This window comes from Eucalyptus grandis, chromosome 1 (genome assembly GCF_016545825.1).
Source record: "Eucalyptus grandis isolate ANBG69807.140 chromosome 1, ASM1654582v1, whole genome shotgun sequence".
NCBI lineage: Eukaryota > Viridiplantae > Streptophyta > Magnoliopsida > Myrtales > Myrtaceae > Eucalyptus > Eucalyptus grandis.
Window position 1 is genome coordinate 52,823,011 of NC_052612.1, and position 14,838 is coordinate 52,837,848.

At 37.2% G+C, this 14,838-nt stretch overlaps 2 protein-coding genes across 2 annotated transcripts; one reads left to right on the plus strand and one right to left on the minus strand.

The window, feature by feature from the left end:
- Positions 1-4,034: 4,034 nt before the first annotated feature.
- Positions 4,035-7,560, plus strand: LOC104436019 (pentatricopeptide repeat-containing protein At4g30825, chloroplastic). Its single transcript, XM_010048755.3, is given in 3 exon segments — positions 4,035-6,128; positions 6,131-7,190; positions 7,306-7,560. Coding segments are annotated over 2 exon segments (2,763 nt in total). The 5' UTR covers positions 4,035-4,246; the 3' UTR covers positions 7,012-7,190; positions 7,306-7,560.
- A 250-nt stretch (positions 7,561-7,810) lies between these two features.
- LOC104436020 (eukaryotic translation initiation factor) lies at positions 7,811-11,703 on the minus strand. Its single transcript, XM_039301871.1, is given in 8 exon segments — positions 7,811-8,173; positions 8,341-8,583; positions 8,671-8,834; positions 8,837-8,999; positions 9,077-9,164; positions 10,095-10,192; positions 10,752-10,979; positions 11,483-11,703. Coding segments are annotated over 8 exon segments (1,035 nt in total). The 5' UTR covers positions 11,516-11,703; the 3' UTR covers positions 7,811-8,155.
- Positions 11,704-14,838: the final 3,135 nt, after the last annotated feature.

The following is a 14,838-nucleotide window of genomic DNA, read 5'->3' on the forward strand; positions in this document are numbered from 1 at the left end:
ATCAAAATGCATGATAGTGTTGTAATGACATTGACTAGAGTAAGCCACGTTTCAAAAAGAAGAATTTAATTTACTTGAGTGCCCTAACTTCATCTAGGTGTCAATATTGTTCAAAATGTGGAGTTTTGAAAGTTGTTTGAGATGCCTTGGTGATAATGATGAATGAAGCATAGTGGCCTTTATAAGCTTTGCGTGAGACAATGACGAATTTCTCCATGGAGATATCGGATGCATCTCATGGTATATATGTTTGGGGTACATTGGCGAGAGAAGTTTGAAGGTTCTAAGTAAAAAGAATCAAATTGTGTGGTTACATATATGAGAAACTGAATTTATATAGGTGTTGTGACTTAGGCAAACATTAAAAATTACGATTTAGTGAATGTCAAAGAGACCTCAAAGATTGCAGAATCAATTCACTTAGATGTTCGCAAGTTGTCACCAATTCCTTCAAGAAATTGATAAATAGAACATTACTAGATAAGGCTCACAAAATGCTCTCTAGTGCTAGTATCGTTAAGAAATTCCTGTCGATAATGTTTAGAATGGCTAGCCACCTGGTGAATAGATTTCCATCAACTACAATTGGGTGTCTGACTCTCGGAGAAGTATGGTCAAGTAATAATGCTAATTATTTTGTTCTCAAAATATTTACTCAGTCGTGTTATATTTGAGTAAATGACTGGAATCTCGATCTATGGGCAAGAAAGTGCTAAGTGGGGCTATCAATTGTAGTGCTCGAAATTAAATTAATTCCTTGTCAACAGAGAAGTTATATATGACGAGTCTCTAATACTTCAAGTAAGAGTAATTATAGCAGCGTTTATATAGATATGGATGATGTTTAGCTTGAAGCAAAGTTACAGTAAGAAACTCTTGAGGTAATGGATACTAATACGGTAATCGATATAAATAGCACTTGTAATAAGGCCAAGCCTGTAAGGCAATAGTTGTTGTGGCTGTTGAATTTGATAAGGTGCATGTTTGATTTCTTGATATATATAGATGCAACAATGGTTTTATTTTATATGTGACAAAAGAGGTTGTATCGGAAAATCTTTATGGAGTAGTTAAAGGTATTTATAAAGTTGGCATTTTGGTGTGATCCACGGTTATGGCGAAGTTCAAGCAAGGCTTGGACTTGAAAAATGTATGTGACGATTGAGCTCATGAGGGATTGTGGGAGAGTAGCAGCAAAATCTAGATTTCGACAAAGCGAATGTGACTTAGCTCAAAGCTCGGGTCAATGTAGAAATTGTTAGAAATATATCTCGTGCTTACCCTTGAAAAGGAAACTTTCCTAATTTGAAGAGGTATGCATGAGTGGTAACCTTGTTTGAATATGTTTTCTATTTTGGATCCAACTCTTGTCTATATATAAGAAGTGTTTTTACCATGATTAACATCAAAGAGGCTGCTTCTTTCATGAATCACACCTTGAAGCAATTGAAGAGTGTTGAAGTTAATAAATGTTGTATTAAGATTTGTAGATTATTTCGTGAGGAATTATGGGGTAAAACACTATTGGTATAATAAAAGGCTGGAAAAGTGTTATATTGCTTGATCTAGAGTGGAATTATGTGCTCCTCCTCCATGGATATAGGTCACTCCAACCAAACCATATAAATCTAGTGTTTGATTTATTTTCTAATTCTAGTTATATTATTGTTCAATCAATTGTTTCCGCAGCAATAATAGTATATTATTGGAACAGTCAATAATTTCCAACAATCAAATAAATATTGATAAAATGAGTCAAGTAGGAGTTGATAATTTTTTTACGAGTTAAGCTATGTGATTAAATATTAATAAATTACCGAAATGGTTGTTGAATAAGAACAATCCATTGATTGTTGTTACTTTGGTAAAAGTATCATAATTTACCAACTCATTATAGACTAAATAGGTTGTCAATCATAATTTTATCACCGACATATTTTGATAGTTATCGACGCTTTTCACGTTAACTAACACCAAACAGGGTTTGGATTTTTACCCTACGGAACAACAAAATCGTCCTGGCGATAACATTTCAGGGTAGAGTCATGTTATTCTCATTAATCTACAATTGATATCATCTACTCCGCGTGGAGCCCTAAAGATAAAGTCGAGGCAAACTCAGCATGGTGCTTCGGATCGGCAGCCTGCGTAAGTGGAAAAGGCCCACCCAATGATTCGATGCTACGCACATATGAGAAGGAGGATGATCAAAACTAGTAACATATCTCACCAGATGGTGTGTTTTACATAAGTAACAATATCGATCGTCAATGAATGAAAATATGCTGTTTGTATAATTTCTTAACCACCGATATTAACCAAATTTGTTGATTTGAGTTTAAACTAGGAAGAACGTTCTTATTAGTTAATGAGGATTCTGATTAATGGTTAATATCACGAAAAATTCCAAACTGGTATATTTGTGATAAATTTACTCCAAACTAATTTTTTAATCACCAAAAACCTCAAACTGATACGTTTTTGATAAATTTACCATAAATCGGTACATTTGTAATAAATTAACCTATATTAATTTCCATTAAATTTTATCGTCAAATTGTTAAGTTGAATAACACGTGATAATGGACTCATGTATCGATTTGGGATTTTACTCTCCGTTGTTATAGTTGTACTAGTTTTGCGATTTTTTGTGATATTAATCCAATTTTACGGATAGTATATTTGTCACAAAATGTACCAATTTGAGGTTTTTGGCAATTAAAAAATTAATTTTGAGTAAATTTTACTAGTTCCGGATTTTTTTTATTATCAAATGGGGAAATAAGAGTATAATTTTGAGGTTTTTCATGATTAAAAAATTAATTTTTGATAAATTTGTCACAAATATGTCAATAGTTTTTATTTTTCCTTTTGATTAATGACATCATTGTTCCTTAGGTATACCCATAAAAGATGGGGAAACTAATTTGAGTTAATATCACAAAAATCCCGACCACATGTGACAAATTTATTATAAACTAATTTTTTTACTATCAAAAACTTAAAAATGATACATTTGTGACGAATTTACCTTCCATTAGTTTTCATTAAATTTTATTAATATCACGAAAAACACAAATTGGTTATACCTATGACAAACAAAGGCTAACACCCTAAATTAGTACACTCATCGATTGCCACATGTCATCTAATTCGGCAATTTAATAATAAAATTTCATGAAAACTAACATATGATAAATTTGTTATAGATATACTCAATTAATTTTTCAATCTCTCCCTTTAAGGTAGAGGTGGCAAAATGGGTCATTTATTTTTTGAAGAAACTAGTTAAATGGGTTTAACAATTAAATACTTAATATAGGTGAGTCTTAAATGGGTCGTAAATGGGTTGGATTTAGTATCCATTTTCAACTAAAATCTCACAACCTCTCTCTTCCCTCTTTAACTTTACACGGATTTTTTTTTATTTATAAAAATTGAAATTATAATTATTTTTAATTTTAATTTTCTTTTCTTTTTCCTTTTTTCTTTCTTTTTTTTTTTTTCTTTCTTCTTCCTCCTTTTAGTGGCCGGCATGGCGATGGCTGGCGACCAGCCAGGCTAGCCTCGAGCCTTGCCGGATCCGGCGAGGGGGCGAGCTCGAGCCTCGTCGATCTAGTGAGCGAGGCCTCACAAACGTTCGGCGAGGCTCAAGCCTTTGCGGGCGTTCGGCGAGGCTCGAGCCTCGCCAATCTGGCTAGCCTCGAGCCTTGCCGATCTAGTGAGCCTTGAGCTCACCAGCATCGGTGAGTCAAGTGAGCTCGAGGCTTGCCTGTAGCCGATCGCCGGTTGTCATCATGGCTGGCGGCGGCCAAAGAAGAAGAAGAGCAAAAATATAACCCAAAACTGCTTTATGTGAAATCTCGTGTAAAACAACTAGAGGGAACTCTCTTAGCAAAGAAAAAGATACAAGGAAAATCAGGAATGTGAGGAACATGAGTAAATTTATTATAAATGTATTAATTTGAAGTTTTTCTCCATTTTGACCCAACTAATTTTCCTTATCTGTTCCTCAGAGGAAGAAAACAGAAACGGCTGAGATCAAATGCGGTTGCAATCTGTGGTCGCAAACCTGCAAGGACCGTTGAAAGACGACCCGCCCTTCATCATCGGATTTCACCTCGTTCCTGCTTCTTCTCCGACAAGTTCATCGGACCCTTCAACTCCATCCTCGAATTTCGCAGTCCTTGGTTTCCATGGGTGAGAATTGAGTCAAAGGTGGTCGTCTCGGTGGCTGCCTCGAACCATGGCCTCGCTGAAGCTGTCCGTCTCCGTCGACGCTCGGGATTCGAGGAGGGTCGGTTTCTCCGTGAACCCAGTTCCATCATCCGACCGTGCCGCCGCCTCCGTTTTAGCCATCGCTGGTTCTGTACATGTAAGTGGAGCCTCAGCAATCAGTCCTTTCAGTAGGTTCAGGCACTGTAAGGTCTCTCGTGTTGATGCTGAACCGTCGCATTGTCCTGCTCCCAAGTTGGAAATTGATGGCGTCGAGCCTCCGGAAGGAAATTCTGTCGGCGAGACATTGTTTATGCAAAACCCACTTGCTGGATGTGAGAAAAATCCGAACTTTGACGGTCCAAAGATAGGAAACAGGCGAGATAGGAAGTGGAAATCCAGTTTCCGGAGGTCTGGCGGTGGGAAAAAAGATGTGGGTTTTGTGCAGGATTATAGTAGATTAGATGTGAATGACATTGCGTCTGATTTAAGCGTGGAAGAGTGTAATGGGATCTTGAGAGAGCTCGAGAAATGCAGTGATAGCAAGACTCTAGAGTTTTTCGAGTGGATGAGAAGTAATGGGAAATTGGAACGAAATATCGGCGCTTATAATTTGGTCCTCAGGGTGTTTGGTAGGAGAGAAGATTGGGATGCGGCAGAGAAATTGATTAGCCAGCTGAGTGTAGATCCTGAGTGTGGCTTAAATTATCAGGTCTTTAACACTTTAATTTTTGCGTGTTACAAAGCGGGGAGAGTTGAAATGGGGGGGAAGTGGTTCAGGATGATGTTGGGATATGGAGTTCAGCCTAACATTGCAACATTTGGAATGCTCATGAGTCTTTACCAGAAGGGTTGGAAGGTTGAGGAGGCGGAATTTGCATTTAGCCAGATGAGAGATTGTGGAATCAAATGTCAATCAGCATATGCTGCAATGATCACGATCTATACACGTTTGAGGTTGTATGAGAAAGCTGAGGAAATAATTGACTTATTGAGAGATGACGATGTGATTCTGAAGGTGGAAAATTGGTTGGCAATACTTAATGCATATTGCCAGCAAGGTAAGCTAGAGGAAGCTGAGAAGACATTGGTTTCCATGCAAGAAGCCGGATTGCCACCGAATATCGTTGCCTACAACACTTTGATAACTGGATATGGAAAAGTGTCCAATATGGATGCTGCACAAAGAATTTTTCAGAGGCTACAGGATATTGGAATAGCGCCTGATGAGACAACTTATAGGTCCATGATTGAAGGATGGGGGCGAGCAAACAATTATCAAGAGGGAGCCTGGTACTGCAAAGAACTCAAGAGGTTAGGGCTGAAGCCTAATTCATCCAATTTGTACACACTGATAAATTTGCAGGCAAAATATGGGGATGAAGATGGTGCCACCAAAACTCTAAATGATATGGCAGAGATGGGTTGCCAATATTCGTCAATCTTGGGTATTCTTTTGCAAGCATATGAAAGGGCTGGAAGAATTGATAAAGTGCCTCTCCTTGTAAAAGATTCCTTTTATCAACATGTTTTGGTCAACCAGACCTCATGCTCCACTTTGGTCATGGCTTATGTGAAAAATGGATTGGTGGACAGTGCCATAAAGGTGATGCAGGATAAACGGTGGACAGATGCAGCTTTTGAAGAATATCTGTACCATCTCTTGATCTGCTCGTGTAAAGAGTTGGGCCATTTTGAAAATGCAATCAAAATATACACGAGTATGCCTAAAACTGAATGCAGAGAGAACATGCATATCTTATGCACGATGATTGATACGTACAGTTGCTCAGGCCAATTTACAGAAGCTGAGGAACTGTATATGAAGCTAAAATCTTCTGGAGTTCGGTTAGATGCGATTGCTTTCAGCATTGTTGTGAGAATGTATGTTAAAGCTGGATCCCTAAAAGAGGCTTTGCTGTTCTTGAGATGATGGAGAAACAGAAAAATCTCATGCCTGATGTTTTTCTGTTTCGAGACATGTTCCGCATTTACCAGCGCTGTGGTATGCAGGAAAAATTAGAAAAGCTCTACTATAAATTTTTGAGGAGCGGCATCAGTTGGGATCAGGAAATGTATAATTGTGTTATAAACTGTTGTTCTCGTGCTCTGCCTGTTGATGAGCTCTCCCGGGTTTTTGAGGAGATGCTTCAGTGTGGATTTTCTCCTAATACAATTACCTTCAATGTCATGCTTGATGTTTATGGAAAAGCTAAGCTTTTCAAAAAGATGAGGAAGTTGTTTTTGATGGCTAGAAAGCAAGGGCTGGCTGATACTATTACGTACAACACCATCATAGCATTGTATGGGCAAAACAGGGACTTCACAAACATGTCATCAGCTATTCAAGAAATGCAGTTTGATGGCTTTTCAGTTTCTCTCGAAGTGTACAATTGCATGCTGGATGCTTATGGGAAAGAAGGCCAAATGGAGAGTTTTAGAAAAGTCTTGCAGAGACTGAAGGATTCAGCTCGTTCTCCTGATTGCTACACATACAATATCATGATGAACATTTACGGAGAGCGCGGATGGATTGATGAAGTTGCTGACATATTGAAAGAACTTAAAGATTGTCGTCTAGGACCTGACTTGTGCAGCTATAACACACTGATAAAGGCATATGGAATTGCAGGAATGGTTGAGGAAGCTGTGGCCTTGATAAAGGAAATGAGGGAGAAAGCGATAGAGCCTGACAAGGTCACCTACATAAATTTGATCAATGCACTACGGAAGAATGACAAGTTTTTGGAGGCTGTTAGATGGTCCCTGTGGATGAAGCAGATGGGTTTAGGATGAACTTTTGTTGTCACTCAGATGGCTTTTGGCCTCTTTAACATCCACTGCAGAGAAGTCGATTTAAATGAGGAATCAATTTCCGAACCATGAATATGCATGGTGGCATTCTCCGGGAAATGGCTGTTCAGAGACTGCGCTGAAAGCTCAAGGACACCCCCAATCCGTTCTATGGCATATTGGTATAGTTTAATCAATTCTCCCTGTATATCGATATTAATCAGCTATTCTTTGCAATGTATAGCCGGCAAACGTTTAGATAATGACCTTTTACAGTCAAGCTTTTTGCCGATGCAGCAATCATGTAGTGGTGAATTACAGCATCCTGGCTTATGTGGAATTGGCTTCCACCTTATGAAAGAGAAGGGTGAGTGACCATGAGGGATCTCTCAGGTGTGGACCAAAAAATGAGCTTTGTAAATGATCGGCCTTGTCAATGATCGTTATCTCATCATGTCTTATTGCAGAACTCTTGGGTTCAATGACCTTTTATTCAGACCTCAAGATCATTGCCGACGGCCATATTATGTTTAATGATACCAAAATTTTGCTTCTCTGGTTTTGATTTTCACCTTTGAAAAAAAAATTCCAAAAATTATCCATATCAGCATATAAATGGTTGACTCCATATTAGTTGTTTCTGACCAAAATTAGCCAGTTGGAGCACATTGGTAAATTGTCAAAAGGTGTAAAATTAAATTAGCCAAATTCAAAGATTTAAGGACTAAATTGACATAAGTGTAATAAATTTAGAATTTTCTTACTAATTTCTCCACTTAAGTATAAGACAATAGGACTCATATGATGTAAAATGCTATCCTCCAGATTTAGTATATTTGTTCAACCTATGAATTGATAGTTTTTCTTGCTCGTCGCAGTTTCGTCAATCACACACAAGTTTGGTCACCTTGCCGGTAACATTCCTTAAACATCCATATGTAATGTTACTATACAACACCAATTTTATAGATAACCGATTTCCCTTTTGCAAACTAGTCCGACTGCCACCGCCTTTTCTCCTTTTATCCAACTGTGCAAGTTGAATGCAGGATCAGTCCCTTAGAAACACTTACAGGACCATAGAACTTGCCGGACCAGAGAGCCTCCCGCCATCATTCCCAGTTTTTCCGCTTCCGAATGGATTTCATCAAATAGTATTTGCTACCTGTCAAATGAATACATAAACATCAGAGTCAATATTGGAGCACCTCAAAGTGAGCTTCCCAGGCCTAACTCCCTGAAGGAAGGAGTGATGGAGTTGGTAATAAGAAGGAAATCTAGAAGCCAAAGGAGAAAAATGAAATGCAAAATCAAGAACATCCAAAATGTCACCTCTTCCTGCCTAGGAATCCAGTTATTCGCACGCAAATCAAGAACATCTTCAACCATGAACCTCAACCATGGAGCCAGCTGAGCGTTGGTTGTCAATTCTTTCAACCGGTTGAAATATAAATCATTTATACGCCGTGATTTTGGGCCCTCGTCAAGCTGCTTTCCAATGGTGTTTAAAAACTGGCAAATAGCCTCAACATTGTCCTCGGCAGGACATGTCTTATTATCAGGTCCTAGAAGCTCCTGGCTCATTGAGCGGACCATGAGTAACCTCAATTCAATTATAAAAATTAAAAGGAGAACTGGACAAGTAATGCGATTTATCGAAACCTGAATGATGTGGTGCACGATCTTTTCAGGGACCATCCTCTGCTTCAGAAGCTCCCCAATGAATCTGATGTTTCCCAACGTTCGAAGTTTGACCATCCTCTCCTTTTCTCTTTGCTCAAGCTCTTGCTCAGGGGCAGTCAGTTGTCTTGCCTCTTCCCTTAGATTTCAGCACCTTCAAATGCCTCCTGGCATTTGTTTAGAAGTACTTGCCTGAAAGAGATATACGTAAATTGGGGCAGCTTTATATGGAGATCAGAGCACAGACGAGCATACAAGGGGCAAAATGTGGGCTCCAGCACTGCTTTTTCATATATAAGCTGTACTATTCCCTGTATTGGGAGAAAATTTAAGCTGTCAAAATAAATAGAAATACAAACACGAAATGGAGAAAAGAAAATGCAGCAACCTCCAAAACATCCGCTGTGGCTATTCCAGAGCCAATGAGCTGACCCTCGAGCACATCAAACTTCGTGGGAGTCAGCTTGTTCAGAATTCTGAAAATAAAGTACTATCCATTCTAAGAGTCAATCCTGACTGAATACAAGTCTAACATAACCAATTCAATTGCATCAACTAATCTCTATTAGGAATGCAAAACAGGACCTCGTAAGGTGGCATGTCAAGAAACATAAGTAAAAAGTTGATGCATGGATTAGTCAGATCACATACTCAAGCATGGCAAGATAGAACATGGTAAGGGAAGATAACAAACTGGAACCCCAATCTGATCTCCGCTAATAACATATTGCATATGAATCAAAATTAATTGTCAACACCACCACAAGCCTGAAAAAATGAGGTTGATGCATAGAAAATCTCACACTAGAAAAGAAAAAAAAATTATGCACAAGGAAACTTCGTAACAATGATGCTCAAAAGAGAATATCAAGATTAATCAATCATATGTAAAGCAACTGGGCATAGGAAGTTCACGAAAAAGAACAGTAATTCTCATTGATATTATTTTGGAGTACCTGTACTGATAGATGGGCACAAAGGACTTAAACATTATGTTAAAGAAGCAAAAATATGAGAAGCCAAGGTATGAAATCGCATGCTTATGAATTAAAAACACAAAAATGTGATGCTCATTCTAAATATCATGAAATGCAGATGAGTTGCAAAAAGATAATGCTGAGTTGTCAGTCATGATAAAAAAAAACCTATGACCAAATCACTCAAGAGTTTGATAATGCAACTCAAAACTCTGCAAGTAAAATGTCCAGACTACAATATCAACCATCCATAAGTATATTCAATATTTTCAGCTTTCTAGAATCCCCAAGGTTCAGGAGTTTAAAGCACGCTGAGAAGGTAACCGCACCAAACTTCAGCAACCAAAATTGACACTTCAGTAAAAATAAAGCTGTACCATGCATATATCAAACATACTAAAAAGAACAAATTTGTAAAACCGGAATTACCCATTTACAGTCCTCAGCACACGGTCTTTTTCCGACAGATTACCCCTTCTAGCTGACCAAGGCACTTCGGCCTTAACAAGAGCAGCAACTGGTTCTCCCTGATCAACCAATCAAAATAAATGAAGCCAAATGAGACATTACATAGCCAGAAACACATTTTAATAGACAGGTGAAGTATTCATCGGTGCATTTAACAAAGGCATATTCTGATCTTAGAAAGTGCAACATTTGTTCTGCAATATGCAGTATACTACACAACACTCCAGGCTTCAAAAACGCTCCCCAAACCCAAGGATGAAAAGTGGGGAAAAAGGGAAACACAGAACTTGCACATATGCATGTACGCATGGAGAAAAGATGCAAGCTTGATCCCACTATCTTCATAAGATTTGACCAATATTATCAACTGAATATTAAAACAATATTTCTTCTGACAAACCCTGACAATCAACAAGGAATCATTAGAAACTCCATCATAATTACTAAAAGGTGACTAGAAAATGTATGCAACATATCACTGTGGCCAAGAAACAATAACTTTCGTGAACCACAACTTCTCTGGCTATAAGATAAGAACAACTAAAATACTCTTCAAGAAGGCGAGTTAACATTTATGTGTGAAAAAGATATGTCAGTCTAGCCAGAAATGAATGACACCTGATTAGAAGGGATCTGTGCTCCAGCAAACTGGGAGCTGAGTTCCTCCAAGTGATTAAATTGGTTCAGTTGCTGCTGCGTGGAGCCAGATCGGCCACCAAACTCCCTGTTTTCCCTGATATTCTCCCAGGACCTATCCTCTACTACGGCAGCAGGAACCTGGGGATTCTGACCACGGCGGTCACGATCGTTTGGCTCTGAAAAAAGATTGTGCATTTGATGTGGCTCCTGTTGGGGAAAGAATATATTGTCATACGGGGGAACTAGCATAATTATCACTCGATCACTTAAGCTATAGTAACACTGAGCACCAGACTTAGAATTTTCCAGCATGAAACCATTAAAACACCATTAGGAGATCACTTAAGCCAAAGTAACGCCGGAGCGATGCCATATGGTCAGGACCATATAGGACCATGCCATTTCAGGTGGGTCGTCGCAGAAGTCCCACTATCGAAAGGCCTCGACATATCTTTCTTTCAAAAACCTGCTTCAACAAACTAGAGGCAAACCTCTCTTGTTGCAGTTCACTCTACAAAAGTCTCCGGATCGCCTATACTCTTTCAATAATAGAACGTCAGCTCAACAACACCGACGACGACGACGACGACAATGGAAAATATAAACGTAAAAACGAGCACAAATGGAACCAAACAAACCCCAGATCGCATAACTAGCACAGGAAACAGTGTGAAAAGCAGCAGCGACTTTATTCAGAAACTGTAGAACACCTGATCACGGCCCCCGGGAATCGGTAACTCCATCGGCGACGAGATGTCCGTTGCCTTGGTCCCTTCGCACTAAGCTCGACACGGGACTCGATGAGCGAGCGCCGCCGAGAGAGGAGGAGGAGGAGGACGGACGGCAGCGGCAGCAAGCGGTGGCGGTGACTCGGTGCGCGGTAGCGACGACGAGGGGGAGAGAGAGAGAGTGGCAAAAGGCTCCATGTCCTAATCAAAACTGTCACCCGTCAACTTTAGTCCTTTCCGACCAAAAAAAAAAACAAAATTCAGTCCTTGCCATTTTCTTATTCTGCTTTCAAGAAAATTTTGGCAAATCCTTTTATCTAATTATTTAGATAATTAAATACATTTTTTTTTTTTTTCAAAAAAAAGAAGAATATATCTCATTCAAAAGAAGAAGAATATATCTCATTCGTCAAGTATTTTTTCCATACTGATAAAATTTAACATCACTAAATGTACTGTCCATATTTTATCACCTAATAAAACACAAAATAAATTTATTTGAGGTAATTAAAAAATTAGTATCCAAGTGCTCGTCATTTCAATATTAGCCAATTAATACAGCGATTTTTTTACTTTAAAAATTATGTTATACTTTAAACTCAAAGCCAAAACACCCCAATCTTTAGACATGTCTAAGCAAAGCAGCGCCGACAATGGCTTTGGAATCAACTTCTGTAATGGAAACGTAAAAGTCTCGTCCACTTAAAAAGAAAGACTTGTAGAAGAAGAAAATTATCCTCGGTCAGGAGTCAGGACCTCTTTCAAGAGGCTCGACACTCCAAATACTATTTATAGGGACTTCTCTAGAATTTGGGCGAGGAACACGTTTACATTTTATTGACCAACTTAGCACACTTAAATATTATTAATTTAGATAAATAGCCTTGAGCCATTCGCTAATAAGATCCTTAACATAAATTTTGTAATTTTTTCATAAGATAAAGATCCCACCAGGAGACACCATAAGAGTTGCCTTTCTGGCTTGGCAAAGTTCTATAGGAAGAGAGAGAGAGTAGAAAAATGCTTCATATGTCGTGGTCGTGGATAGCCAATGCAATTCATTTTGGAAATATTTTTCTTTAAATATGTTCTTCATCAATGATGTAATTTTGAGTTAAGCAATGCAACTTTTTATTCAGCTAAAATTATAGAATATTAAAATATAATATGACAATTATAAATAGAGAAAATCGGTTAGTAAAGAATTACACAAAAAGTAAAGCAAAAAAAGGCTTCTATTATAAATAAATGCACTATTTTAAATTTAGACTGTAAGATATTTTATTCAAATACAAAGATTCAAAACATTAAAAAAAGGGCGAGTGGAGAAATTTATCAAATTTGATATTTGGTTATGCACGAAGAATATTATTGAGCTTTTAACTTTTGTGGTAACGAATAAAAATAATTTGTGATCGCTCCACTTTGTCTCTATGATTTTGTTGTGCAAGATGCGTGTGTCACTTCGTCTACATTCGGCCAATAGCGAGATTATTTTATTTATCTGTCACGTACAAACTTTATAGATTTTTAACCACCGGCCATGGTGGCTCCGCTGTGAATCTTTGTGAGGAATGTGAGGAGTTCAAAACCTCGGAATTACTTGTGACTTAAATGTGATGCCGAGGGTGGTGGATCCTTCCGCTTACGTAGCACCTTGTGTTTACGCCTCAGCTATCGGCTGAGGCGGTTTCTCCAGCACCAAAAAGAAAAAAAAAACTTTATAGATTTTAAACTCCAACTATTAGATAAATAGAAGTATTTCGAATGAATTCTATTGTTACATTTGTTTTGAACTTAATTTCTTTAAAAAGGCCATAATGATGTAATTTTTCATTTAATGAAGTAGTTCAAATGGTGTTGGTTGTTTATATTAGGGAAAATGACAAAAGTAGCCACTTAACTTTAGCCTAATATGCGGTATCATCTTTAAACTTTTAATTTTGTTCGATGTGATTCATGAATTTTTAGTAAATATTTAATTTAGTTTCTGAATCATATGAAAATGTTAGATGTTGTCCATTAACTTGAATTAACGGAATAATAATATTAGATATTTTCATATAGTTCAGGAGCTAATTGAACATTCACATAAACAATCGGATTTAGCAAAACTTATCAAACTTAGAATAAAGGGAAAAAAATCTTCAAAGATACAATTTGTTTTTCCAATGAAATAAGTGACATAATTCATTTATGTAAATGAAACTTATCCAATTATGTAAGTTGGCCTGACTTGATTTTGTGAGTTTTATGCTCATGCTTAGAAATATTTGATTGACTCAATCTCAAATAATTGCTTTGCAATGTTTTGCAAACCAACTTTGTAATGCAAAACATCTTAAATGATTGGCAAATCAATCTCAAGACAAGTTACTTTTTAAGACTAGTTGTATGGGCGATCAGAATATAGTGGAGATTCAAATTTTATCACTTAACGACTACCTAATCTTTTGATACATATCTGTCTAACAGGTGGATTGGAAGATGATCTCTAGAGACTGTGTCCAACAACTAAATTGGAAGTAAAGGAGTATAAAAGGAGACTAAGGGCACATTTGATAATTATTATGTTTCTGAGAAAAAAATTTGTTCATAAATGATTTTTTTTGTTTTATTTCTATGAATAATTTTTGAGCATTTGAAGACACTTGGTAAAATCCTTAAAACTTCTATTTCTAAAATAGAAATGCTTTTGGTAAAACCTTTCAAATTTCTAGTCTAAACCATTTTCTTTTAATCTTTTAACAATTTTATTAAATTTTCTTTTTTCATTTTTTTTTCCTTTTCTGTTTTCATCTTCTCCTTCCATGGCCGGCGATGCCAAGCCATGGTGAGGAAGAAGAGGAAACAAATTATGTTCTTGGGAATAAAAAATTTACCAAACAGATTTCTTTCTTTTTTTATTTCAGAGAACAAAATAATATAATTAGACACTATTTGGAATGTTACCAAACAGACCTAAGGAGTCATGAAGAAAGTAAAAGATAAAGTCCAGAATCAAGAATTCCAAAGTCCAAATGAATTTTGGAATTCTTGATTCTACATACTTGTCTTTATTGAGTTATAAATCTCGAGAGAAATATTAAAATAGTGATTGAGTGAGATGGTGATACACTGAGTGTCATTACCCATTATTGTAATCTCTTATTATTATTTAGTGAAATCTAGCCAACATATTATCAATGTGGGAGAATAGACATAGGTTTGATTTAAGCTAACCCCCTATAAGTCTCGTGTGCAAATTCTCTTAACCCTAAACTCTTGTTGGTTATTATCATAGTTTATTGCACACTAGCAAAACTACTTCTGAAGTTCGCTTAGATTATGAACTTTGC